Source organism: Marmota flaviventris, chromosome 9, assembly GCF_047511675.1.
Source record: "Marmota flaviventris isolate mMarFla1 chromosome 9, mMarFla1.hap1, whole genome shotgun sequence".
In the NCBI taxonomy this organism is placed as follows: Eukaryota; Metazoa; Chordata; class Mammalia; order Rodentia; family Sciuridae; genus Marmota; species Marmota flaviventris.
Genome location: NC_092506.1, coordinates 103414362 through 103441741, shown reverse-complemented (window position 1 = coordinate 103441741; position 27380 = coordinate 103414362). Strand labels below are relative to the sequence as shown.

Below are 27380 nucleotides of genomic sequence, written 5' to 3'. Positions count from 1 at the left end.
CTTTTTTTTTTCCTTTAGTCACCTTTAATCTAGAGCAGAGTCTCAGTCTTTGTAATCTTTTGTAAACTTCACTTTTTTTTTGTACTAGGGATTGAACCCAGGAGTGTTTACCACTGAGCTATATCCTCAGTCCTTTTAATTTTTTATTTTGAGATGGTCTTGCTAGGTTGCCGAGGCTGGCCTTAAACTTGCCATCCTCCTGCCTCAGCCTCTAAAGTTGTTGGGATTACAGGAATGTGCCACCATTCCATGCCAATCGTTGGCATTTTTGAAGACCATAGGCTGTTTATTTTATTGATAGAATGACCCTCAGCTCAGTTTTAATTTGGCTGGTGTTTCCTAATAATTAGAGTTAAATTGCATTTTTTTTTAAAAACAAGAATATCACAGAGGTAATGTTTCTTGCTATATTGCTTCAAAAGACACATGATGTCAGTTTTTGAAATTTCTTAAGTAAATTTCAATCACTAGGTTTAGTGGTATCTGCCAGGTTTTCTTTACAGTTACCTTTTCCCTTTTTTTTTTTTGTAATTAGTGGGGAGACACATTGAAATTACCTGAAATCCTGTTCATTAAATTTTAAACCACTAGCATGGTTTATGAATCTTGCCCGAATCAATCATTACTATGATGGTTATTAAATGGTGATTTTTATAAATTTATCATTCTTTCTCCACTTATTTAGTTGGCATTCAATTGGGTTAATAAAATTTTGTAGGAGACCATCGATTAGGCTCCTGCCCTGGACCCAATACACCAAACAAATACAGAGTTTAATCACTGATTAAACTGAACTTTAGTTAATTGCACAGGGCTCTGTAGCCCATTAACCAATTAAGCTGTAACAGATTAGTTGTCTCTGTACCTCATTGCTTTCTTTAAATGATGTCAGATCATGCTGTTGACTGGAGTTCTTAGGAACTTCTTTGGTTCTGGGAGCTGACAGATTCCCAAACTATCTTTTGCTTTATTTTTCTTTGCTTAGATAAACTCTACTAAATTAATTTTTTTTTTTGAGATATAGGGGATGGGGGTGGTTTCTGGGAATTGAACTCATTGACTCTTTACCACTGAGCTACATTCCCAGTCCTTTTAAATGAATTTTTAAAAAAATTTGGAGAGAAAGGGTCTTACTAAGTTGCCCAGGTTGTCCTCAAACTTTTTATCCTCCTGCCTCAGTCTTTCCAGTAGCTGGGATTACAGGTGTGAACCATCACACCTGACTCTAAGGAAGTTTTTAAAACAATTGTAAGGAAGAGCTATTTCTTCTCACATTTTTGTTTATTCGCCCGTGTGTGTGTGTGTGTGTGTGTGTGTGTGTGTGTGTGTAGGGGGGTGCGCTGGGGGTTGAACTGAGGACCTTGTGCATGCTAGGCAACTGAACTATATCCCCAACCCTTACATTTTTGTTTATTCATTAACAATATTGACTTAGATTTTTTTAATATTTATTTTTTAGTTTTAGGTGAACACAATATCTTTTATTTTATTTTTTTAATGTGGTGCTGAGAATTGAAACCAGTGCCTCACGCATGCTAGGCGAGTGCGCTACCATGGAGCCACATCCCCAGCCCGACTTAGATTTTTTTTTTGAAAAGAGTGGATTATAATCCATTGCCTTTTTTTTTTTTTGAGACAGAGAATCTACATTTCCCAGGCTGGTCTTGAACTTCTGGGCTCATGTGATTCTCCTGCCTCAGCCTCCCTAGTAGCAGGGGCTACAAGTATGCACCACTGTATCCTACTGAATATTTGTTCTTATCTTGAATTGTCCCAAATTTGGCCCTTGGTTGAGTAGCCTCTTCTGGTTCTGTGTTATGGCATCCTGGGTTCCCCTATCAGAGCCCTTCTACTCTGTATTATGATGCTTGTTTCTTGCCTACTAGACAATTGTGTGTGTGTGTGTGTGTGTGTGTGTGTTTCTGGGGATTGAACCCAGGGGCACTCTACCATTGCACTGTATCCTTATCCCTGTTTGTTTTTTTATTTTGAGACAGGGTCTCACTAAGTTGCTGAGGCTGGCCTTGAAACTTGTGATCCTCCTTCCGAAGCTTCCCAAGTGGGTGGGATTACAGGTGTGTGCCACCACACCCAGCAATTGCTTCCTTCTTAACAATTTGCTAAGATTATTACTTGAAATACCAATTCTAATAATCATTTTAATGATAATTTCCCTAAGTATAAAAATAATCATGTTTGATATAGACAACTTGGAATATACAGGAAGTACAAATAACAAAAATTATTCTTTGCAGGGTGGGGATATAGCTCAGTTGGTAGAGTGCTTGCCATGCATGCACAAGGTCCTGGGTTCAATCTCCAGCACTACACACAAAAAAAATCATTTTGTATCATAGAGAGTTAAATATATATACATATTTTATATAAAAACATAAAATATTACATTAATTTTATATTTAACTTTATATTTTAATTAAAATGTGTATATTAAAATAAAAATTATATTTTAATTAAATATATTTAAATTTTTCTTTTGCTGTGCTGAGATTTGAACCCAGAGCCTTCAAACACGAGACACATGCTCAACCACGGAGCCATAACTCCAGCCTCAAATTGATTACCTTTTTCTTTATGGATGTTTTGTTTTTGTTTTATTAAAAAGTGTTATTTAACCAGGTGCGGTGGTGCATGCCTGTAATCCCAGTGGATAGGGAGGTAGAGGCAAGAGGATCGCAAGTTCAAAGCCAGCCTCAGCAATTTATCGAGGCACTAAGCAATTCAGTGAGATCCTGTCTCTAATAAAATACAAAATGGGGCTGGGGATGTGGCTCTGTAGTCGAGTACCCCTGAGTTCAATTCCAGTACCCTCCCACCAAAAAAAAAGTGTTATTTGGGCTGGTGGTGTAGCTCAGTGGCAGAGCGTTTGCTTAGCACATGTGAGGCAGTGGGTTTGATCCTTAGCACCACATAAAATTAAAAATAAATAAATAAAGGCATGCTGTCCAACTACAAAAAAAATTTTTTTAAAGTGTTATTCTACAAATCCCATCAGTGTGTACAACTATAATGCACCAAAATATTGTGGGATCTGGGCATGGTGGTACACGCCTGTAATCCCAGCAGCTCAGAAAGTTGAGGTAGGAGGATCTCCAGTCAAAGCTGGCTTTAGCAATTTAGTGAGGCCCTAAGCAACTTAGTGAAACCCTGTCACCAAATAAAACATAAAAAGGGCTGGGGATGGGGCTGGGGATGTGGCTCAAGTGGTAACGCGCTCGCCTGGCATGCGCGGGGTGCTGGGTTCGAGCCTCGGCACCACATAAAATAAAATAAAGATGTTGTGTTTATCTAAAACTGAAAAATAAATATTAAAAAATTATCTCTCTCTCTTCTCTCTCTCTCTAAAAAAAGGAAAAAGGGCTGGGGATGTGGCTCACTCGTTATGTGGCTCACACGTTGAGTGCCCCTTTGTTCAATCCTAAGTACCCCAAACAAACAAACAACAGCTGTGGGAAAAAAAAGTTATTCTAATCAGGCATGGTGGCCGCACCTGTAATCTCAGAAACTTGGGGAAGCTGAAGCAGGAGAATTGCAAGTTTGAAGCCAGCAATTTAGCGAGACCCTCAATAACTTAGTGAGACCCTATCTCAAAATAAAAATTAAAAAGGGCTGGTGATGTGGCCCAGTGGTGAAGTATCTCTTAATCCAATCCTTACAACCCCCCCCAAAAAAAGTGTTATTCTAATGTATCTATTAGATACATTAGCCTTTCTAATTAGTCTACTATTAAAAATGTTTTTATCATGCAAATCATATGTAATAAGGAGTTAATATTGAAAAAATGTAGAGAACTCCTATAACTACAGCAAAAAAAAAAAAAAAAATCTAATTTTAAAACTGGACAGATGGGCTTGGTGGTGCACTTCTATAGTCTGTTACTTAGGAGGCTGAGACAGGAAGATAACTTGAGTCCAGGAGTCTGAGGTTCCAGATTAGGCTGGTCAACATAGAAAGACCATTAAAAAAAAAAAAAAAAAGGCAAAGGGCATAAATAGACATTTTTTATTCAAAATAAAACATACAGTTGGCCAATAAGCACATGAAAAAATGCTGAGTCTCACTAATCATTAAAAAAGTATAAATCCAAACCACTGTTAGTGTATAATCTCAACTACTGGGAAGGCTGAGGCTGGAGAATTGCAAGTTCAAAGCCAGCCTTAGCAATTTAGCAAGACTCTCAACAACTTAGTGAGACCCTATCTCAAAATAAAAATTAAAAAGGGCTGGTGATGTGGCTCAGTGATGAAGCATCTACAACTACAAAACTTTTTTAAAAAAACTGTTATTCTGGGCTGGGGGTGTGGTTCAGTGGTAGAGCACTTGCCTAGCATGTGTGAGGCCCTGCGTTCGATCCTCAGCACCACATGAAAATAAATAAATAAAATAAAAGGTATTTGTCCAACTACAACTAAAAAAAATGAATATTTAAAAAAGTGTTATTCTACAAATCCCATCAGTATGTACAACTATAATGCACCAATAAAAAATTGTGGGATCTAGGCGTGGTGGCTCACACCTATAATCCTAGCAGCTCGGAAAGTTGAGGTAAGAGGATCTTGAGTTCAAAGCAGCCTCAGCAATTTAGTGAGGCCTTAAGCAACTTACTGAGACCCTGTCTCCAAATAAATTTTTATTTGGAGACAGGGTCTCACTAAGTTGTTGAGGGTCTCGCTAAATTGCTAAGACTGGCTTCAAACTTGCAATTCTCCTGCCTCAGCTTCCCAAGTTTCTGAGATTACAGGTGTGGTCACCATGCCTGATTAGAATTTGTGGCCAGGCTGGGCAATTTAACAAGATTCTGTCTCAAAATAAAAATAAAAAGGACTGGGGATGTAGTTCACTAGTAAGCACCCCTGGGTTCAATCCCCAGTACTACCAAAAAAAAAAAAAAAAGAAAAAGAAGAAGCCACAATGAGATGCCACTTCATACTCTCTGGAAAGGCTATTATAAAAGAAGAAAAAGACATTTTCCAGCCAGTGGCTTGGACTTGCTGTACTCTGAATCAAGTAAGAGCAGTGTACCATTTGGAAATGAGCACTCTTGGCAAGAAAGCATGGTGGACGTGGCCTGAAAACTTTCATTCTCCATTGGTATTTTACATGGAAGAAGAGCTAGAGAAGCATGTAATTGGTCATGGAGATAAATACCTTTGATCTATGGAGGTGCATAGCCCCACCCTAATTCAGCTGGATCCATGGTTCACAGCCACAAGCCAGACTCAAGTTACTGTCATTGGGCCACATGGAGCAAGACAGTGGTTGCTGGATATGATCCGGAGTGTGGGGAGCCAGAATTCTTGCTGCCGGGGTCCAAGGCCTGGAGATGTTGAGGTGTGTCCAGAGCTGGCCCCTGACTGATCATGACTGTCACCACATGATGGAACCAGATACCTGGAGTCTATTATTGGCCACCAGAATGTGTGGGACCATCTCTCTTGAGGTTCCTCAGGGTTCCCCTTACCAATTGCATGGTTATTTGGGGTTGCATCATGGTTAGCTGTATCCATAATAAGGGACTGACCTTCTGGGAAGCTGAGATGTGAGAAGTCTTATTTTAGCCCTTGTTGAGAAAAACATGAAAGACCTGATAGAAGTTTTGATTTGTGGCTCATCTCATCTCTCTCAAGCTTCTAGGCGTGTGTCTGAAGGAAGTTTCCTAAATGTTGGAAAGCTTTCCACTGGCAAAGATATCCAATAAAAGAAGAAAAACAGTCTGTTGAGGATGTGGAGAAATTCAAATCCTTGTGCATCACTGATGGGAATGTAAAATGGCAGAGCTGCCACCACCGTGGAAAATACTACGGTGGTTCCTCAAAAAGTTAAACATGGAATTACCATAGGATCCAACAAGACTTTTTTTTTTTTTCTGGGTATATACTTGAAAGATTGGAAAGCATAGACTTAAAGGGATATTTGAACATTATTGTTCACAGCAACATTATTCACGATAGCCAAAATTTGGCAAGAACCCAAGTGTTCACCAATGGATGAATACAAATACAAAATAATGGTATGAACATACAGGGTATATTATTCAGCCTTAAAAAGGAATACAGTTCTGACACATGCTACAACATGGATGAACCTTGAAGATATTATAAGGGAAATAAGCCAGACACAAAAGGACAAATTTTGTGTAATTCAGTGACAGAGGTACCTAGAAGAGCCAAATGCATAGAGACAGACTGTAGAGTGGCGAGTGCCAGGAACTAGGGAAGGAGGTGATAGTAGTTATTTAATGGGCTCAGAGTTTCTGTTTGGGATAGTGGAAAAATTCTGCCAATAGATAGTGGTGATGGTAGCACAACGATGTTAGGGCAGGGGCGTGGTTCAGTGGTGGAGTCCTTGCCTAGCATGCTCGGAGGCCTGGGTTCAGCACTAGCCCCACTTAAAAAAAAAAAAAAAGAAGAAGAAGAAGAAGAAGAAGAAGAAGGTGGTAATGATGCTGAAATGTACACTTAGAAATGGTTAAAATGGCTGGGTGAGGTGGTGCATACCTATAATTCCAGCTGCTTCAGAGGCTGAGGATCGCAAGTTCAAAACCAGTCTCAGCAACTTAGCGAGACCCTATCTCTAAATAAAATATTTAAAAGAACTGGGGATATGGCTCAGTGGTTAAATGCCCCTGGGTTAATCAAGTACAGATGGTGGTGGGGGTGAGAAAGAAAGAAATAGTAAATTTTATTCAATTTCCAAACTTTACTGCACACTGGAATCTCCTGGTGGGGTGGGGGTTGTGTTTAAATAAATACTAATACCTGGCTTCCACCCCCGTCATTCTGAAATTATTATTATTATTAGTAGTAGTAATACTAGGGATTGAACCCAGGGGTTCAATTCACTGAGCCACATCCCTAGCCCTTTTTATATTTTATTTTGATCCAAGGTCTCACTAAGTTGCTTAGGGCCTTGCTAAGTTGCCTAGTCTGACCTCAAACTTGGGATCTGCTGCCTTAGCCTCCCAAACTACTGGGATTATAGGTATGTGCCATCATGCCCAGCTGAAATTTTTTATTTACTTATTTTTGTAGTGCTGGGGGATTGAACTCAGGGCCTCACACATCCTCGGCAAGTGCTCTACCCCTGAGCTAAATGTCTACCACCTTGTCATTTTGATCTTGGTATGAAGTGTGATCTGGTCATCGGGCTTTTTTTTGTACTGAGGATTTGAACTCAAGGCCGCTTTAACGCTGAGTTACATCCCCAGACGTTTTTGGGTTTTTTTTTTTTTAACCAATACCTTTATTTTTATGTGGTGCTGAGGATCGAACCCAGTGCCTCACACATGCTAGGTGAGGGCTCTTTCCTCTGAGCCACAACCCCAGCCCTCCTTTTTGATTTTTATTTGGATATATTGCCTTGCTAAATTGCCCAGGCTGGCCTCCAACTTGCTATCCTCTTGCCTCAGCCTCCTGAGTTACAGGGATTGCAGGTGTGTACCACCATTCTGGCTTATTAAACTTTTTCATGAGCTCTTTAGATGATGTTAATGTGAAGTACAGTGCAGTTTCCAGCCCAGTGTCCTCCTGTAGGTTTAGGCCGGGCTCCTAAACCTTCCTGGGCTGTTGCAATAGGGTGGGGAAGAAAGCCCAGACTTCCCCAGCTTTCAGCCTTGGCTTGGTTACTCCCACTCAAAGTAAAGAAGAGCCCAGTGTCTGATCCTCTTCCGTTACTCACAGCATTCATTACATTTTCTATTTAATTGATTTCCATGTTAATTCCATGAGAGAAGAAAGATGTCTCTTCACAGTGTGAGCCTAGATCCTTCAGGAGCACCTGGCACATAGCACATGCTCAGTTAATTTTTGTGGAATGAGAAAGATCATTGTCCTTCTCTTTCATTTCTTCCCTGTCTCAAGTTCTAGGATCACTCTACAAAGAGGTCATCAAGGTTCCTGTGAATCCTTTCTGGTTGTTTTCACAGGATTTTTGGTCCTTTCCCAGATTCCCCCTTCTCTTTACAGGCTTGTTCATTCATTCACTTATTCAACAAGTATTTATTGAGTGCCTACTATGTTCCAGGCAGAGTGGAATAAAGATAAGAGCAAAGCAATTGCTCTCAGGAAACTCACCATCTGATACAGGAGGCAATCAAATAATCACACAAACACAGTTATAAACTATGTGGTAACACTAGGAGATGGGATAGGGGAGTCCAACCTAAAGGGAGGAATGAAGGTCAGAGGCTTCCCTTGAGAAGGGACAGGAAGCTAACTATGTAAATAGGAGTGAAGAGGCAATGGGAGCAGTCACAAGAGCAGTTCTGGCTCACAGAATACTCTGTACAAAGGTCCTGAGGAAAGCAGGAACACAGTATCTTGGAGGGATGGTGATAAAAATTGCAAGGAAGTTATGGGATATATTAGGCCTGCCTGAATGTAGCTCAGTACAAGAGTGCTTGCTTGAGGCCATGGATTCAATCCCCAATACTGGAAAAGGAAGGAGAGAGAGAGAGAGAGAGAGAGAGAGAGAGAGAGAGAGAGAGAGAGAGAGAGAGAAGAAGAAGAAGAAGAAGAAGAAGAAGAAGAAGAAGAAGAAGAAGAAGAAGAAGAAGAGGTGGAGGAGGAGGAGGAGGAGGAGGAGGAGGAGGAGGAGGAGGGAAGAGAGAGAAAGAAAGGGGAGGGGGAGGAAAGAAAGAAGAAAGAGAGCAATGTAAAGATCACTGGTCCCTGTAAGGAATATGTACTGGATGAGTGAATTATGACCACTCCTGCTGGGCACGGTGGCGCATGCCTGTAATCCCAGCAGCTCAGGAGGCTGAAGCATGAAGATTATTGAGTTCAAGATCAGACTCAACTACTTATCCAGGCCTGAGGCAACTTAGTGAGACCCTGTCTCTAAATAAAATATTAAAAAGGGCTGGAGATGTGGCTGAGAGGTTAAGTGACCCTGAGTTCAATCCCTGGTACAAAAAAAAAAAAGGGTACTCCTGCCCTTTTCCCTTAGTTACCACACTCTATCTCCCTTGTCCCCCTCCATCCAGGGTCCTTCCACTTCTGTTTCTACTTCCCCCTCCAGTGCCCTATCCTTGGGTCTCACCCTGGTGGCCCGGTCTTTGTCTTTCCCAGACAGTGGCTCTTTCTCCCAGTGCTTCTCCCTGCTCTGCCAGCCCCAGCCAGGCCCTCAGGCCCCTTGGCCTCTACCTGATGCCCCAGCCTCAGCCTCTGCCGCCAACCCAGGACCCTGGTTGGGTGGTCTTCTTCGTGCTGTGCAGAATGTAAAAGCCACAGCCCAGGTGTGGGTCTGAGAGCTCTGACTCCTGGTGTCTTATATGCTGAGGCTTGAGGCAGGGAGGAGTCCAGGTGCACTTGCAGCCTGGATGTGGATTCTATAGGTTTGCCTTCAATTGGAGCCCACTAAAGGGAACCGCACAGGGTAGATGTGGATTAGCCTTTATTGTAGAGACCAAGTTCACAGAGGAAAGGGTGGACTGTAATGGGGGTCAGAGTGGTGAAATGGGAGGAATGTCGACTCCCACAGGATTGCAGCAAGGGGAATGGTAGGGAGTGTTGGGTGGTGTGGCACTGGGGGTAGGGAGAGGGACTGAGGGAAGAAAGGGCTCCAGGGGCAGGGTGGGGGCAGGGAGAGGGACATGAAGGCACTGAAGGAGCCAGAGGCTGGTGGCTGAGGCCCAGGAGGAGGCAGACTGGGACACAGAGGGTTTCTGGACTTCCTGAAGGAGCCCCGCGCAGGTCAGCCCTCCTTACTTTCGAGCGCCCAGAGCCAGGGCAATGATGAAACCCACTACCAGCAGGAACATGGCCACAGACAGCAGCACTGTGATGACCACCATGCCCCCTGTTCGGGCCATTCCCAGACCAATGGACTCCATATTCCTTCCTGTCAGAAGAGAAAAAGGGATGCCTTTGAGGGCAGGAAGGGCCCAAGGCTCCCCCAGGTGCACAGCTTAGCTCTCATCTGGCCACCCAACCAATGTCCATTCTTTCAGTTATTCATCCATCCGAACAGCCAGGCAGTGGACCCAAACACCCATCAAACCAAAGTTACAGAACATCTCCTAGGGGAGCCCCCGAGCATACAGAGGTTAGGACACCAACCCTACCCATGAGGAGCCTTTAGTTTAATAGTAGGACAGATGAGTCAACAAGAAGATGCCACGGGCCTCTGTGGTAGGATGCAAAGGTGCTGTGGTGGCGCAGGGGGGCAGCTAATCCACACTGGGGGGTGGAGTGAGAGTGTCCCGAAAAGGTCTGTGGACCCAGAGATGGAGGCAGAGCGCTACTTACGAGGAAGCGTGGACATTGGGATCTCTCTGCTGGACTCGGTAGATGTCCCCTTCTCTACTCGGTAGGAAATACTTTTGGGGTGGGGTTGGAGAGAGAGGAGAAAACGTTCAGTGAGTATCTGGGACTTAGGGAAAGAGGGGCTCCAGCCTGCTCCCCAACCTAGCTTCATGGCTGTGCCTTCCCCCAGGAGAGGACACTTTGCACACCCTTTGGCCGTGCCCTCTCTCTCTCTCTCTCTCTCTCTCTCTCTCCCATGCTGACCAGAACCCTCCCAGCTTCTCTTCCGGCACCCCCATCCCTAAGTTGCTCTAGGCATGGGTCAGGTACCTACTAGTATTTGGTTCCTGGGAGGAGGTTTGTCACCTGGTATGCACGGAGCCGTGTGACTGTGAAGCCATTCCCACTGTCCACCACGCTCACCATCTCTCTGCGCCCACTGCATGGAGGCACTATAAAACTGGACTTCTCCACTGGGCAGGAAATTGGGAGTGAAAGTCAGGGTCAAGTTTTTGGAAGCTCCAGGGAGAAAGGGGCAGCTTTGAGTTTGAATGCCCCAAGAGAGGGTTTGACAAGGTGGCATGAATAGGGGAAGGGATGCCGGTGGTGCCCTGGGAAGAGGTCCCTGGGAACCAGGGGGATGCCTGGGGAGCAGGAGGCAGACCTTTGCTGTCATTGGCTCTTCGGACAGTCAGTGTGGCGTTGCCTCCTGTGAGGTGACAGGGGGGCAAAGCAACTAGCAGGCTCTCGGTTAGCGCTGGGGACAGCAGACCAGAGAGGCTTGAGATGTTGAACTCTGCTGGGAGGCCAGAAGGGAGTTCAGATGGGGATCAGTCCCTGTCCAGCCGTCAGATCTGGTGCATCCCCCTGGGGCCACTGCTAAGGAAGCGAAATCCTTCTCCCCTTTCTGCAGCTGGAGAGTAGAACAGCCAAGCCTGTGCGAGCCTGACCACCAGGTGGCAGGCTTGGGCCGCAGAAGCTGCATACTCTTCCAAGCTGCCCTGGAACCAGACTTTGGATGCCAGGAGGCAGTCAGCGCCCAATCTTATCCCCACGGGCAGCCCTGGACCCTTTCCCACACTTCTCTGCCTCTTGGGTCTGGAAGAGGCCCAGGAATGTGCCCTGGATCCTATGTCTAATGCCTGGTCACTGATATCACCAACCCCCACCCCTAGCCAGCCAGACCAGCTTCCCTTTGAGAAACTGGAAGGCCCAGTGCCCCCTGTTTAGACCTCTGAACCTTTCCCCAGAGATTGCAGAGACCTGCAGCCCCCAGGGCCAGTATAGCCAGCAGAATCAGGATCAAGGGCAAGGTCTGGACAGGCCGCAGGGATGCCATGCTGGGCTGAAACCTGGATCCTGGAACAGGTGCTGGCAGGTTGGGGCTTCCTGAGGCAAGTGAGGCCCTGCCCTGGGGTGGCTGATTTTATCCTGGGGTGGGAGGGGCTGGAGGGGAATCCAGTCCAACCTGCCCCTTGGGCCCTATGGCCTGGGGGGAGTTTGGGACAGGTTTTTCAGGACTGAGAGCTGGCCTTCAGGCCAGAAATGTGTGGGGGTGCCCATCTGGGTCCTGGTGATTAGTCAGCTGCAGAGGAGCAAGGTAAACCACCCCCTCTTCTGGGCCTCCCATGTGAAGCAGTGTTCCTGTGGGCACCTGTGTGGGTCTAGAGCCTGGCCTGGGGTGGGGGGCTGCTCTCCCTTCATGGCAGGGGTCTTCTCAGGAAGGGCATGAATTCCGAAGTTGCCCTGGTATGTAGGAAGAGGAGAGTAACCTTGAGGGGCTTCTAAAAGGAGAGAAAGAGACTGATCACAGGGAGAGGGGTGGTAGAGCAGGGGGCTTAATTCTTGGTATTCACCGAGGCCCAGTTATTGCTGCTCTTGGAGAGGCAGGGGTGACCTGACATGTAAGGCTTTCAGATTCCTCCAGTGGGTGGGAACAAGGGAATCCAGGGAAGACTTCTGGAGAGACAAGCGTGGGTGGGGTGGGCACAGTCAGCCTTGGGCAGCAAACATTTGTTGAACTGAGAATAAAGAAGAGAAAGAGGGCTGAGGCTACAGCTCAGGGGTAGAGAGCATGCTTAGCATGTCAGGTCCTGGTTTGATCCCCAGCGAGGCAAAACAAATAAAATGAAAGAGACCTGGGAAGAGAAAATGAAAAAAAAAAAAAAAGGTACATTACCCTTTCTATCAATTGCGGAGTTCAAAAAAAGAAAGAAAATGAAAAAACAAAAGCAAAAACAATACAAAACAATGATACAACTTATGACCACCCCCTGCCCTGGGCCAGTGAGAGAGAGGTGAAGGAGGGACTATCAGCAGAAGGGAAAGCGGGGGCATGAGGGAGACAAGGATGCCCCTACTCTGGGCATGGGCCAGGGGCTCCGTGTGTTCCCACATACATAAGCTACAGTGATCTGAGTAATGGATGTTACTGGTTCCCGTTTGTAAATGTGGAAACTGAAATTCAGGTAGTCACTTGTGGAAAGTGGAACACTGTCAGGAGAGGTTGTGGAATTCTATAAAGGCCTGTGCTCTACAGAGATAATTGCTGTAGGTCTCTTTGCTCCATGACCCTGTTATCTTCCCCGTCCCAGAGAAGGCCAGCATCCTTGTATGATCATGAGGGGCTGGTGGAGCTGCGTTCCTACCCCATTGGTGGGAAGGGTGGGCTTCCATCCTGGGTGTGAATGGGGACAACAGTAAAGAGGACCCAGGCTGAGGGTAGAAGGGTCTTAGACCAGAGCTTCTTCAAATTTATTGTGCTTATGAATGACCAGGGATCTCTTGTCATGCAGTTTCTGATTCAGAGGGTCTGAGGCGAAGCCTGAAATTCTGCGTTTCCAATGAGCTTTCAGGTAACACAGATGGTGCTCACTTGGACTTGCAGAGGATTGGTTTTGATACCAGCCCCCCAACACTTACCCTGGGTCTTTTCCAATGGAAGGCAAGGGTGGGGCTTCCCCTCCAGTTTGCCAGGATGGGCTGCCTTTTGGTGGAGAATTAAATTCTGTTTTTCCTGCTCCTTGGTTTTTGTCCCCTTTAGCCCTGCTTTATAAACTGAAAGAGGATCTTTCGCACATGAAAGAGAACTCGGAAGAGAGAACAGAGTCAAGGGTGGAATGCCTGGGGGAAGGGGATGTTCCTGACACTTCTCAACTTCCATCACCCCCTGGCAGGATGTTTACATTTGGGTTTGAGAGGTATCTTTTTCCATTTCAATCATAACCAGGAAGCAGAAAGGAGAAGAGGTTGAGTTTATTGCAGGGCAGGTTGCCTTGGGTCCACCCTTAAGCTCCCATTCTCCATCTGAAATTATGATGAGACAGATTAGGGTAGGGCAGATCTCAGACCAGGTTTTAAAGGGATATGAGGGCCCTGTGCCTTTAAGCCCTCCCTTCTCCCTCCAACTCCCCCCCCCCACCTTCCCCACCCCAACCCTCCCCAGGTTTCTGGAGGAGCGGAGAGTTGCGTCTTCTCCCTGCCCTGCCGAGCTGCTCACTGGCTGCTCTGGAGGCTGTGCTTTGCGGTCTCCATGGAAACCATTAGTTGCTAAGCAACTGGAGCATCATCTGTGCTGAGCTCTCGCATCTAATTATCCCATCACAGCGGCCGAGAAGGGTTTGGGGAGCTGAGAGGAGGGGGAGGCCAAGCGCAGGAGCAAGAGGATAACTCTTTTAGCAGAGCAGATTCATTGACAATGCTGAAGTCATTTAAAGCCACAGCACCCTGTTCCTCTGGAGGATTCCCCAATGGCTTGGAGTAAGTGAATCAGGACCACACGTCTGGAGTCTCTCTCCTGGACCCCGTATTTCTAGGGTGTCTCCCTTGATTCTTGATTCTGAACTCTCTCAAGTTCCCTCCTTTGCCTTCTTCTTCCAAATTTCCAGTTCAAGTCAACAGACATTTATTGAGTACCAAATATGTCACTGGAAATGTACTAGGACCAGAAATATAAAGGTAAGATGAGTTTCTGCCCTCAAGAAACTTAAGGTATTCCTGATTTCTTTGTTTTGGTCAGACTAGATTACCTCTTAAAACAGACCTCCTCTTTCTGGACCTTCTGGACTATGGGGATGTGGCTCAGTGGTTAAGCACCCCTGGGTTCAATCCCCAGTACCAAAAAGCAAACAAACATACACCTAAGGCCTGTCTAACAGGTTCTCTGTCCACAATGCCACTCCTCTGCCTCTTAGTCAATTAGAAAAACACATCCATAGGCATACAAGCCTCTGATGGCAACTGTTGTCCTGTTGAGGAATAATGCCATATGACTTTTTAGGCAAGTCACTTTGAGCCTCATTCTTTTCATCTCAAAAATGGAAATCCTCTAGCCAGGCGTGGTGGCACACACCCGAAATCCCGGTGGCTAGGTAGGCTGAGACAGGAGGATTGCAAGTTCAAAGCCAGCCTCAGCAATGGCAAGGCACTAAGCAACTCAGGGACACCCTGTCCCTAAATAAAATATGAAATAGGGCTGGGGAATGTGGCTCAATGGTCGAGTGCCCCAGAGTTCAATCTCCAGTAGCAAAAAAAAAGGGGGGGGGACTGATTCCTCCCTTACTCAGGAGATCTAGAGAGATAAAATATGTTTTAAAATGAAGGTGCAGAAGGAGTTCTGGAGATCATTGTCAAGAACTGTAGGAGTACCCAGGGGAGGACTGAGGGCTTGGGCCTGGGGGTCAGATGTCATACTCACCACATGTGGCTCTGTTGGGAAGTGGTAGGTCCTCTCTTCTTGACATCCAAGGTTAGAAAAGGCTGTGACAATAAGAAATCCTCCTCTTCAGGGATGGATGTGAAGGTACATGTCTTTAATTCCAGCTGCTTGGTAGGCTGAGGCAGGAAGATTGAAAGTTCAAGCTCAAGATGGACAACTTAGTGAGATCCTGCCTCAAAATAAAAATAAAAAGACTGGGGCTGGGGCTGTGGTTCAGTGGTAGAGCACTTGCCTTGCATGTGTGAGGCAATGGGTTCGATTCTCAGCACCACATATAAATAAAAAAATAAAGGTTCATTGACAACTAAAGAAAATAAATAAATAAATAAAAAGACTGGGGATGTAACTTAGTGCCCTAACATAGGCTTCATATCCTATGCCACAAAAACCAAACACACAAAAACAAACTCCTCATCATTCAGGGTTGGAAGGACCTGGATGCTCCATTTTTTTTTTCTAATGTAGCCTGTGATTTAGTCGTGTACCCCAAACCTTCCAGCTTTGTGATTTGGGCCAAGTTATTCACCTTATTGCTCTGATCTGTAGTTTCCTCTTCTGTATAAAGGGTATAAAATCTGTCTCATGGGAATATTATGACTATCACTCAAACTAATTTATTTTAAAGTGTTTAGCACAGTCTCTGGTTCAATAAATACTAATTTAAGTAATTCATCTTATCCTCTCCTTTTTATCAACCCTTATTGCAGATAAAGACTAGAGGCACAGAGGTAATAAATGACTTTCCCAAGGTCACAGAGCAAATAGGAATGAGGTAGGATATAACTCAGAATTCACTTTTCCAGCCTTGTCATTGATGCAAAAAGAAATGTTTGGGGTGGGGAAACTAGTTTGAGGGGAAAATGGCTGAGATATGGGCATTATACAGCAAGGGTATTAGCTTTTCATGGCTATAGCCAAAACACCTGAGGGAAAAACAAGAGGAAAGATTTATTTTGGCTCATAGTTTCAAGAGGTTTCAGTCCCTGATCAGCTGGTTCCAAGGCAGAAACATGGTGAAAGGGCACAGGAGAGGCACCATGAACTATGGTGAACCTCTGTTCACCTCGTGGCATCTGGGGAGCAGAGAGAGAGAGAGCAGCAAGAGAGGAAGGGGCTGGGGACAAAATAAACCCTTCCAGGGAACACCCCCAGTGACCCACTTTCTCCAGTAGGCACCATCTCCTACAGGTTCTACCACCTCCCCGTGGTCTATTCAGTCAGGATGATTAATCCACAGATGGTCAGAGCCCACATGATCCAGCTGATTCCCCAAAGTTCTACCTCTGAACATAGCTGCATCAGGGACTGAGCCTTCAATACATGGCCTTTGGGGGACATTGCAGATGCAAACCATAACACCAAGTATCCCACAGGGTACCAGGCACACAGGAACCACTTGTCTACTCATTGAACAGTTCCTTTATGGTAGGTACCTTGCTAGGTGCTGAGATCACTGAGATGACAGGACGCAATTTCTGCTCCCAATTTTCTGAGTTTTGAAGAGTGAATCAGAGTCAGTGGTACTCAAGTAAGTGGAAGAAGGTAAACTAAAGAGAGGGAGCAGCACATGAAAAGGCTCAGAGATGTATGTTATCCTCACACCTTCTGGGAACTGTAAATCGTGTATCTTAGCAAGGAAGAAATATCCAAAGATGGGTCTGGTGAGAGCTAGAGCCACTCGCTGGGCCATCAGGGGCTTGGTTTTGACCCTCAAGAAAAATGAAAGCCTTTGAGTGGTGTGAGTTGTGTAAAGATCATTCTGGCGACAATGTGGAGGATGGGTTGGCAGCAGGTTAGACAGGAGGCAAGAAGACTGGGTGAGAAGCAAAATGATCCAAGTGAAAAAAGAATAAAAAAATGTGGCCAGGCAATAAGCATGGAAATAGAGAGAAGCAGACAGATTGCAGTGGTATTAAGGAGAGATGGACTGGAATCAGTGACTGAAGAGTATGTTTAAGGAAGGAAGAATCAAGAATGATTTCCAGCCGTATGGCTGAGAACAGATTTGAAAGGAGGACGGGGAGAAGAAAGTTCACTGTGGATCTGCTAACTCTGAGGTGTTGTGATTGCCAGGCTCCATGATAGCCCCTAATGATCCTGCGTGCGTGCGTCTGCTCTCTCTCCTCTCTCTCTCTCTCTCTCTGGTATTGGGGATTGAATTTGAGGTGTCTACCACTGAGCTACATCCCCAAACCTTTTTATTTCTTATTTCAATATAGGGTCTCACTAAGTTGCTGAGGTTGGCCTCGAATTTGGAGTCTCCTGCCTCAGCCTCCCAAGTCACTGGGATTATAGGTGTGTGCCACCATACCTGGTGTTATGGTTTGGATGTGAGGTGTCTCTCAAAAGCTCACATGTGAGGCAATGTAAATGGTTTAAAAGGGGAAATAATTGGGTTGTGAGAGCCTTAACCCAATCAATGAATTTCAGTGGTATTAAGGATTGGATCAATTGGTGATAATTGAAGGCATGTAGGGTGTGGCTGGAGGAGGTCGGCATTGGGCGTGATTTGGGGGTATATATTTTGTATTTGGCAATTGGAGATATCACTCTCTGCTTGCTGATTATCATGTGGGCTGCTTCCCTCTGTCACACTCTTCCACCATGATGTTCTGCCTCACCTTGAGCCCTGAGGAATGGAGTCTGCGGTCTTTAGACCGAGACCTCTGGAACCATGAGCCCCCAAATAAACTTTTCCTCCTCTACAATTGCCCTGGTTGGTTCTTTTAGTCACAGCAGCGAAAAAACTGACTAAAACACCTGTTTTTATCCTGCTTTCCCATACTTGTGCTCTGTGTGTAGCCACCTCCTACACTGTTGGCCTGTGTGGCCAATAGAATACAGCAGAAGTAGCTGAGCACAGTGGCACATGCTTGTATTCCCAGAACTTGGGAGGCTGAGGCAGGAAGAGCTCTTGGGCCCAGGAGTTTGAGGTCAGCTTGGACAACAAGGCGAGACCCTGTCTCAGGCAAAAAAAATAAATAAATAAATAAAACAAAACAACAAATACAGCAGAAGAGATTAGACCTCACTTCTGAGGCTGGCCATAAGAGGCAGCTCACCTTTCCCTTGCTCACTTGGGAGGACCTACATGAAGTAATGTCCCTGTGGCAAGAGGCTGAGGCCCCAAGCAATACCAGGGGAATGAGGTCCTCCATTCAGCTTCAGTGAAATCTTAAATGACTGCACCTAGGCCCACACCATCACTGCAGATTTTCAAGACAGTCAGCCAGAACCACCCAGCTGTCTTTCCCAGATTCTTTTCCCTGAATAAATGTTTGTATTGATAAGTTACTAAGTTTGGGGGTAATTGGGTAGACAGTAATAGATAACTAATACCAATGCCTTGGGAAATGTCCAGTAGGGCATGTTCATAATTGAGCATCTGAGTCTGGAACACAGAGGACTAGGGGATACCTAGGGAGGGAAGTGGGATGGTTAAAATCATCACTGTGGAGGAATATTCCTTGAAGAATAGGAGAGGGAAGGAGAAGGCAGCCATGGACAAGCTTCTGGGGGAGAAGGTAAAGAAGCTGGGTGTGAAGAAAAGAAAAAGGTAAAGGACAGACAGAGGAAGAGAAGCTGATGAAGGAAGAATGAAAATTAGGAAAACCAGGGATTGGGTGGAGAGTTTTAAAAAGGAGGTATTGCTGGGCATGGTGGTGCCCTCAGGGGTGGTGCCTATCTGTAATCCTAGCCCTTGGGAGGCTGACACAGGACATCGCAAGTTCAAGGCCAGTCTCAACAGTTCAGCAAGACCCTGTCTCAAAACAAAATGTAAATAAAGGGCCAGGGATGTGGCTCAGTTGTAGAGCAATTACCTAGCATGTTGGAGGCCCTGGGTTCAATCTCTAGCACTGCCAAAAAAAAAAAAAGGTGTCAAGATGAAGAGAGCAGGACCGAAGGCGAGCAGTGAAAACATGTCCAGAGGAGCCTGGCATCTTGGGGCTCTGCGTATCTGTGCATCCTTGGAGACAGCAGTTTTCTGCAGGTGAGGAAGGAGAAACCAGAATGTCAGATCCTGAAGGGGACAGGGAGATAGGATCTAGGGTTAGAACAGTGCAGACAGCTCTTGGAAGAAGCTGGCTAGGAAAGAAAGGAGACCGCTAACTGGAGGGACTTTGGGGTACAGGAAAGCCTTATCTGTTTTGTTTTGAAGTTAAAAACAGTTGAAAAATAAGTGGGTAATATTGATGGAGAACCTTCTGGAAGAGGAAGAAAATGGGATTCTGATCAGGAGAGTGGAGGCATTAGCCTTGGCCACAGGAGTGACATTCCCCATGGAAAGAAGAATAGGGACAATAATGCCCCCCAAATGCTATACTTTGGGGGGAGTTGAGTAGGGAAGGGAAGGTATAAGTTAAGGGAGCTCTCTCCTGAAGGCCTGTAGTTTTTGAGAAGAAACTCACTCACTACAGAGAAGAATTTGGGGGCAAAGAGGTATAAGAGTTTGAAATAGTTGTTTTGGGGGTCAGAGGTTCCAAAGGCCCTTGGTAGGGATGATCCAGCTGAGTTTGAGGCCAACTGGTCTTTAGTGGCACCAACTATATTAGTCAGGGTTCTCCAGAGAAACTGAATCCATACTATGTGTATGTATAGAAAGAGAGAAATATTTTAAGAAATTGACTCACGTGATTGTGAGCCTTGGCAAGTCCAAAATCTGATGGTAGGGGGCAGTTTAGCAGACTGGAGACTCAAAAAGAGCTTCAGTTCAGGTCCAAAGTCAGTCTTCTGGTAGAATTCCTTCTTTCTTAGGAGATATCAGTCTTTGTTCTATTAGGGCCTGTTCGGACAAGGCCCACCTAGGTTACCAAGGGTAATCTGCTTTACTCAAAGTCTATCTATTGAAATATTAATCTCATCCAAAAGACACCATCATAGAAACATCCAGAATGATATTTGACTCAATCCAAACTCAGAACACCATGGGCCAGCTAGGTGGAAAATTAACCATCATATAAACCTTGACAATTTTTTTTTTCAAATTACTTAAGTCAAACTCAGAAGGTCAGGGGTTGAATGTTTTATCTCATAAGCAGAAGCTAGAGCAGAAAAACAAAAAATAAATATTGGGTGGATCTCCTAAAAATCAAAGGGAGAGCAAAGGAAAAAGGACCAAGGGATAAGAGGGAGGGAGGAAGGGGGGAAGTAATGGGGAGTGATACTGGACAAATTATATTGTTATATTGTGTGCATGTACAATTATGTAACAACAGTTCTCATCATTATGTACAACTATAATACACCAATAAAAAATGAGGGGAAAAAAGTAGTGGCACCCTTTCTTCCCATCATGGACTACTTCTGTAGGAATCTGTTATATTCTGTAGATTTGCTCCCAGATTTTATATATATATATATATATATATATATATATATATATATATATATACATATACATATATATATATATATATATATATATATATATATATATGATGGATCTTTATTTTTTATTTATTTATATGTGGTGCTGAGAATCAGACCCAGTGCCTCACACATGGTAGGCAAGTGCTCTACCACTGAGCCACAACCTGAGACCTCAGAATATATTTTTAAGTGCATGAAAAAATAGGTTTAGAAAGGAAACCAATTATTTCAAATACATTTACAAAAGTTTAAAAAATCTGTTATGTATGATATATGTATTTCTTTATAATGTATTTAAATGTATAATTGATACTTAAAACAACCATAAATTTGAAGTAGTGTTGAAAGTAAAAAAATATTAGCAATAGAGAACAATGGATATTATTTGAAAATAAACTTTTTAAAAAAACATTTATTTTTTAGAAGTAGTTGGATATAATACCTTTATTTTATTTATTTATTTTTATGCGGTGCTGAGGATCAAACCCAGGGCCTCGCACATGCTAAGTGAGCACTCTACCGCTGAACCACAATCCCAGCCCCTGAAAATAAACTTTAAAAATAAACTAGATTTCTTGCTGGGCACAGTGGCACACACCTGTAATCCCAGCAGTTTGGGAGGCTGAAGCAGGAGGATCATGAATTCAAAGCCAGCCTCAGCAACTGAATGAGGTCCTAAACAACTCGGTGAGACACTGTCTCTAAATAAAATATTAAAAAGGGGGAAATGGGCTGTGGATGTGGCTCAGTGGTTAAGCGCCTTTGGGTTTAATCCACCATAGCAAAAAAGAAAAAAAAAAGAAAGAAAGAAAGAAAAAGAAGAAAAAAGAGAGATGTCTCTTGGTGATCAAGCCATAAAATTTATAATGAAGTATGTTTTTCTATACGTCAAAAAAGTTAAGCAAACTAATCACTCATTTCTGTTTATACTTCTCATGTTATATAATCTGAAATGCTTGCATCTATTGCAATAAAGATTTAAATGAAAAAAATTAACCATCACATCAACCTTGACATTTTGGGAGTTTTTCAAATTATTAACAGCTTGAGTGAAGGAATGATAATACTGTCAGGTTGTATTGACTTCGGGTTGGGATTTTCAAAGCAAAGAAAGTGTGGGTACTGGTGAGAGTGATGGGACGGATAATAAGATCCGGGCTAGTGATGCACAGGAGTGCAGAGGCAAAGGGAGGAGCACGGAGCCAAGGAGAGTGGGCTGGCGCTGAACACAGATGGTGACCAACTAGTGATCGCTGAGGAGAGAAAGCCCAGGTCCTCACTGCAGTTGGGTGGGTCAAAATACTGTGAGGCCAGGAGAGGGCTTCAGACCCAGCTGCCTCCAGGGACCAGGCAGAAAACAGAAACAGCAGAAAGAGGGGCCAACTGGAGGGAGTGTAGCTGAACAAGTCCTCAACGAGGCCATTCCTGGCTCTTGAAAAATTGTGTTGGTGTAAGGGGCAACTAATTGTTTCCTAGTTGGCCTCATTGTTTCAAGAAGTTCCAGAAATCTGGATTTTTAGGTAAAAATGTCCTTATTTTCACAATTTTAACACATTATTAAAATGTACTTTCACTAAATATATATATTTCAAAGCCTTCAGGGACCCCAGGCTGTGCCATCTGGGACAGAGTGTTGGAAGGGCAGAATTTTTGCCAAGTGAGCAAGAAGGAAGGTGTCTTAGTCCATTTTGTGTTGCTATAACAAAATACCTGAGGCTTGGTGAGTTACATATTTAAAAAAAATATTTAGCTCTCAGTATTGGAAGCAGGCAAATTCAAGATCATGGCAACAGCATCTATTTAGCTTCTGTGAGGGTCACATTCTCATGGAATAGAAGTGGAAGAGGAAACAACCATGTACAGAAGAAGTCAAGCACATGAGGGTGGTATCTATTTATAAAGAGCAATCAGCTCCTGAGAGAAGCAATTCATTCCCATGATACCTAACCCACCCCCAGGAGACAGGAATTAATCCCTTCCTAGAGTGCTACTCCCACGACTTCACCACCTCCTAATAGACCCCACCACTTCTCAATACCACTACGCTGGGGACCAAGCTTCCAGCACAAGAACCTTGGGGTACAAACAATATCTAAACCATACAAGGACATCTGGAGCCGAGGGGATAGTGGCTGGAGGTTTCTAGCAAAGTGTTCACTGTAGCCAGAGAACAGAGCTCTGCTAAGAAAGGATTGCACAGGAACGGGGCAGGGTGGAGGAGTGAGGATCCATTGCTCTGGAAAGGCCTGACCCACGTGTTTTCTGCAGACATGAGGGGTCTCTGACAGGATTTAAGCAGGGAAGGGACATACGTTTAATTATTGAAAGATTACCCTGAGACTAGGTGGAGGCTTGATTTGGGGTAACTGAGCCTAAAGAAGAGCTCATGCACACAGGAATAAAGACTGGGCTGGGATGTAGAGCACTCGCTTGCCCATCATGCACAAGGTCCTGGGTTCCATTCCCAGCACTGAGGGGGTGGGGGTGGGGGAAATGGTACAAATTCACATGAATTAATTTAATTAGCAAATGTTTATTAAACGATTGTGTGCTAAGCACTGGACATGCAGAGGTGAGACTAGCTGTCACTGAAATTAGGGTCTGATGGGAAACAGTGCTGAGGAGACTCCACCCACTACCGCATTGCACCAGGAGTTCAGGAGGAGAATAAGAACAGCTGTTATTTATGAATGAGCTTCCCATGTGCCCAGCACTGTACTAAATCCTTTACATATACTTTCTTTTCTCTCCCTTCTTCCCTTCCTTCCTCCCCCACCCCCTTTCTGTCTGGTATTGGACTGAGACCAGGGGTGCTCTTCTACTGAGCTACATCTCCTGTTCTTTTTACTTTTCATTTTGAGACAAGGTCTTGCTAAATTGCTTAGGGCCTCACTACATTGCCTAGGCTGGTCTCAACTTGTGATCCTCCTGCCTCAGCCTTCTGCATAGCTGGGATTACAGGCGTGCACCATCATGCCTGAATTTACATATATTTTCTTGTTTATTCCTCATAACAACTTCTGAGGGGTAGGAACTGTCATTCTCATTGGATTCATTGATGAAACCTCAGCACAGAAAAGGTAAGTAAACTTGCCAAAGAGGCTCCTTACCAAAGGGGCAATTGACATGGATGTTGGGCGGGAGTTCTGGAAGGGCTTCCTGGAGGGAGTGGTGAATATGTGGAGACCTTAAAAGTTGAGTAAGAGCAAGGTGCAGGGAGAGGTGGAGAGGGGAGACCTAAAAGAACTAGGGAAGGAGAGGCTTAAAGAATTGCAAAGACTTAAAGTCAGAGATGGACCCGTTGGAGGTTTAGAGTTTAATTTGGAGAAGTCACTGGAGAAGTAGCTGAGACTAGATGAAGAGATTTAAAATCTCTTAAGAAAGTGTGTGTGTGTGTGTGTGCATTATCTTGTTATTGCTGTTGTCATTTGTGGTACTGGGGCTCCAGTGATGATTAGGCGGGGAGGACATGCCTTGGGCAGCTGGGTAGAGGAAAGCACTATCACTAGCTGGGGAAGAGACTGTGGGCAGAGGCTGAGGTGGACATGCTTCTGTGAACTTGCTAGTTGAGGTACCTGACAGACAATGGGTGGAGGTCTGGGGAAGATGGTTGGATGCACGCTCTGGGGAGCAGGTGTTGACATCTGATGGCTTGGAGAGGAGTGCATGCCCCTGAGAAGGCAAGGTCAAGGACAGCACCAGAGGAACCCCTTCATTTGTGGACAAAGGAAAAAAAGGAGCCTGTAAAGGAGATCCAGAAACTTCCAGAAAAGAAAAAAGAAAAGAGCCAGGAGGGAATGGTTTCCCAGGTGCCCAAGTGTGGGGGGGAACAATTGCAGAAGACAGTACGGCAACATCAGGACCTCAGGGAATCAAGGAGATTTGAAATGTGCTCCTTGGATCTGGCAAGTAGGAGCCACAGGAGATCCTTTCAAACTGGAGGCGCGTGGATGAGGGACAGGGCTGCACAAGAGGCTGCTGAAGGACTAAATGGCTGTGGGGAGATGGATCTAGGACTCCATGAAAGGCTTCTTAAGCCAGACAGCCTGAGGAGGTCAAGAGAAGGGGAAGGACAGGGGAAGGTCTCCCCTCCCTGCAGTTCCTTAAACCTTTTTGGCTCCTCATGGGCCCCTGTATGGATTGCCTGATGGGCATATGGAGGGAGGGTCAGGGGGCTTCCTGGGAGATGGGTAGAGTGTGGAGAAGGCCTGATAATGCAGCAGAAGTGAGCTGATCCTGGAGCTCCTTCCCAGAAGGGGTATGAGGACAGAGACCTGGGGTCTCCAGTCCAGTAGCTAAAGGACCCAAGAGAACTGTGACTTTTTTTTTTTTTTTAGTTGTAAATGGACACAATTCTTTTATTTTATTTGTTTTTATTTATATGCGGTGCCGGGAATCAAATCCAGTGCCTCACACAAGCTAGGCAAGTGCTCTACCACTGAGCCACAACCCCAGCCCTGAACTGTGACCTTTAACCCCTCTTAGAGTCCAGCATTTCCAACTCTCCAATCCAAACAGGGTCTTCCAGGTTAGAGTGTGACCCAAAGCAGTCCCCAGAGTGAACAGGGAGATGTTTCATGAGAGCTACCAGGAAGAAGAGCAAGACATGATGGGTAGGGGCCAGGAAAGCTTTTAAATCTGGCCCCATTTCCTTCTCCTGAGGTGGGTAGGTGGTCTTATCGTGCCTCCCCAGGCCACAGCCCTAAACATGGCCTTCTTCCACCTTCCCAGGCCCTGTTTGATATGCACATCAGATATGGTGCCCTTTGCAAAACTGTTTTTTGTTCAGAAGCCCAAGGAGGGGGAGGGAGGGAAGGCGCTGCCTCCTCTTTCCTCCCTCCTCCTCCTGCCACTTCTACTTGCAGGGACCTGCAGGCAAATACCAACCCCAGTCACTCTCACTGGCTAGCTACAGACGGCAAACACAGGGCTGCCACTTCCCTAGCTCCCCACATAGCTGTGTTCAGAGTTTCTCCTCAGCTGCCGGAAACGGCCTGGCCTCTGAGCTTCCCACTACCCACCACAGGGCCTCTCAACCCCAGCCCAGCCTGTTCCCCAAGCCTGGAGCTCAGAGCTCCCCTGTGCCTCCCAGAGTCTGAGCCTGGCTGGCTGTGACATATTTGCCTCATGTCTCCCCACTTCTCTGTATCTCTAAGAATAGAGGCAGACCTTGCACTAGTCCATTCTTTGAGCAGCTCCTATGACCTGTAAGGGTGCAGGAAAAACCAGGGAGAGGGGAAGCAGGCTCCTGAGGTAGGCAGCGGGCTAGGAGAGCAAATGTCTCTGGAACAGATGGGCCAGGGCTATACCTCCTGTCGTCTGCTACTTCCAGCTAATGACCTTGATCTCAGTTTCCTGTCTTTAAATGGAGGTGGTGGCAAGGACGAATTAAAGGAGGCAGCAAGTGCCCAGGACAGTTGGGCACATAGTAGGTGCTTAAAACAAATTCCTGTCTCTTGCTCTTTGAGCCTCTGAAGAAGAGGTAGGATCAAATAAACCAGGGCCCTTGGAGAGAAGCCTCCAAGAGGAAGGGCCACCTTGGGGGATAGGGACACAGGTCTATTCTATTTCACTCCAGGGAGAAGGGCTGAGCTGTGCCTGAGCCCTGGGCCCCTCCTGTGCTGCTGCTCTTGTGTTCCTTGCCTGGCTGGGGAGGGGGAGAGACCCTCGGGAAAGGTGTTCCTCACAGGTGGAAGGAAGTTTGGTGGGGAGCCCGATGTGGCGGAGTGCCTCTGGGCCTTCAACACCCGCCCCCCACGGACTCCCCCAACTCATAATCCGATTTATATTCCTATTTCCTCCTCTGGACCTGTCACCATGGCAACAGTTTTCTCAGTTGCACTTCATCAGCTTGTCGGCAAATCTTTTTTTTTCTGCCCCCTCCTTCAGTCTCTCTTTCTTCTTCCTCTGGGGGTCTGCTTTTCCGTGGACTCAGGGTGCTCACCTGTGTCCTTATCGCTCAGCTTCTCCGATTCTCCTTTGCTCCTTAAGGACACCCTGCATCCTCTGTCCAGACCTCTTTCTGTAGCCTCCCTTCTGTCTCTTCCTTCTCAACTCCACATATGTAGCAACCAGTGGGGGTTGGACAAGAACCTGTGTCCCTCCTGCTATCAGGGCAGAGAAGGGAGAGCCCTGGAGGGGCAGAGTTAAGTGGGGTGTGGGTCTGTCTGCAGTGATGCAGTTGGTGGGTGGCCTGTTCATCTCTGGCCAGGGGCTGGGAACAGTGGGGAGGGACAGCAGTATTGGGCAGTTTCTTCTTCAGCCCTATGTCAGAATCATGATGGCCCTGGGGTGTCCTGTGAGGCACTGCCCTTGTTTGCTTCCCAAATCATTGTCAGAGACCTCAGCCAACGCCTACAATTACCACTGACAAGGGGTGCTTCCTGAAAACCCGATTTTGGCCAACTTCTCTCCCTCCCAAGTTCCAATCAAATCTCTCCACCTCCTCACCAGTTACACCTATTGGAATATCCTACTATCATGCCTAATTCAATAACCCTAAACATGAACCGTCTTCCCCAAACCATCATCCCTCTTTGTACTCCCCTGTCACTACTCAATGTAAAAATCTTGGTGCTTCCTGTTGGTATATCGCTTCATGTCCTGTAACTTTCACAGGATGCAGCATGGTGTCAACGTGTCAGGGTATAGGTACCCCTCTCTGTCATTCTCCGTAGTCCAGAGTGTATCAATTCTCCTTGTGAAATGCCATTCATATCTGCCTCGGTTCCTTTGCCATTCCAAGTATATCACCTTATACCAAACACCCAGCAAGCCATCCTAGGCCCTCACTGCTGTCCCTGAGGTGGATGCCTCTCTTGCGCCTACTGTAATCCCTACTCAGAAATCAGCCCTGTCTTAAGTACAGCTTTCTTCTCCTTCTCCTCACCCCTCCTTAGTTTTCTTCTTCCTGTATTGAGCATCTTACCTTGTTCTATGTTCTACGCTCTTCATATGTGGAATCCCGATCTTCACAATACTTTATAAATGAGATATTATCCCATTTTAATGAAGAAGAAATCAGTGCTTGG

The 27380-nt window shown here is 45.5% G+C and overlaps 1 protein-coding gene across 1 annotated transcript; it reads right to left on the bottom strand.

The window, feature by feature from the left end:
- Window positions 1–9721: 9721 nt before the first annotated feature.
- Upk2 (uroplakin 2) lies at window positions 9722–11601 on the bottom strand. Its single transcript, XM_027930784.2, has 5 exons — window positions 11526–11601; window positions 10927–11058; window positions 10597–10735; window positions 10266–10336; window positions 9722–9858 (listed from the first exon to the last, which is right to left on the bottom strand). The coding sequence occupies exons 1-5, from the start codon at window positions 11599–11601 to the stop codon at window positions 9722–9724; spliced, it is 555 nt and encodes a 184-aa protein (XP_027786585.2).
- Between the last annotated feature and the right edge of the window lie 15779 nt (window positions 11602–27380).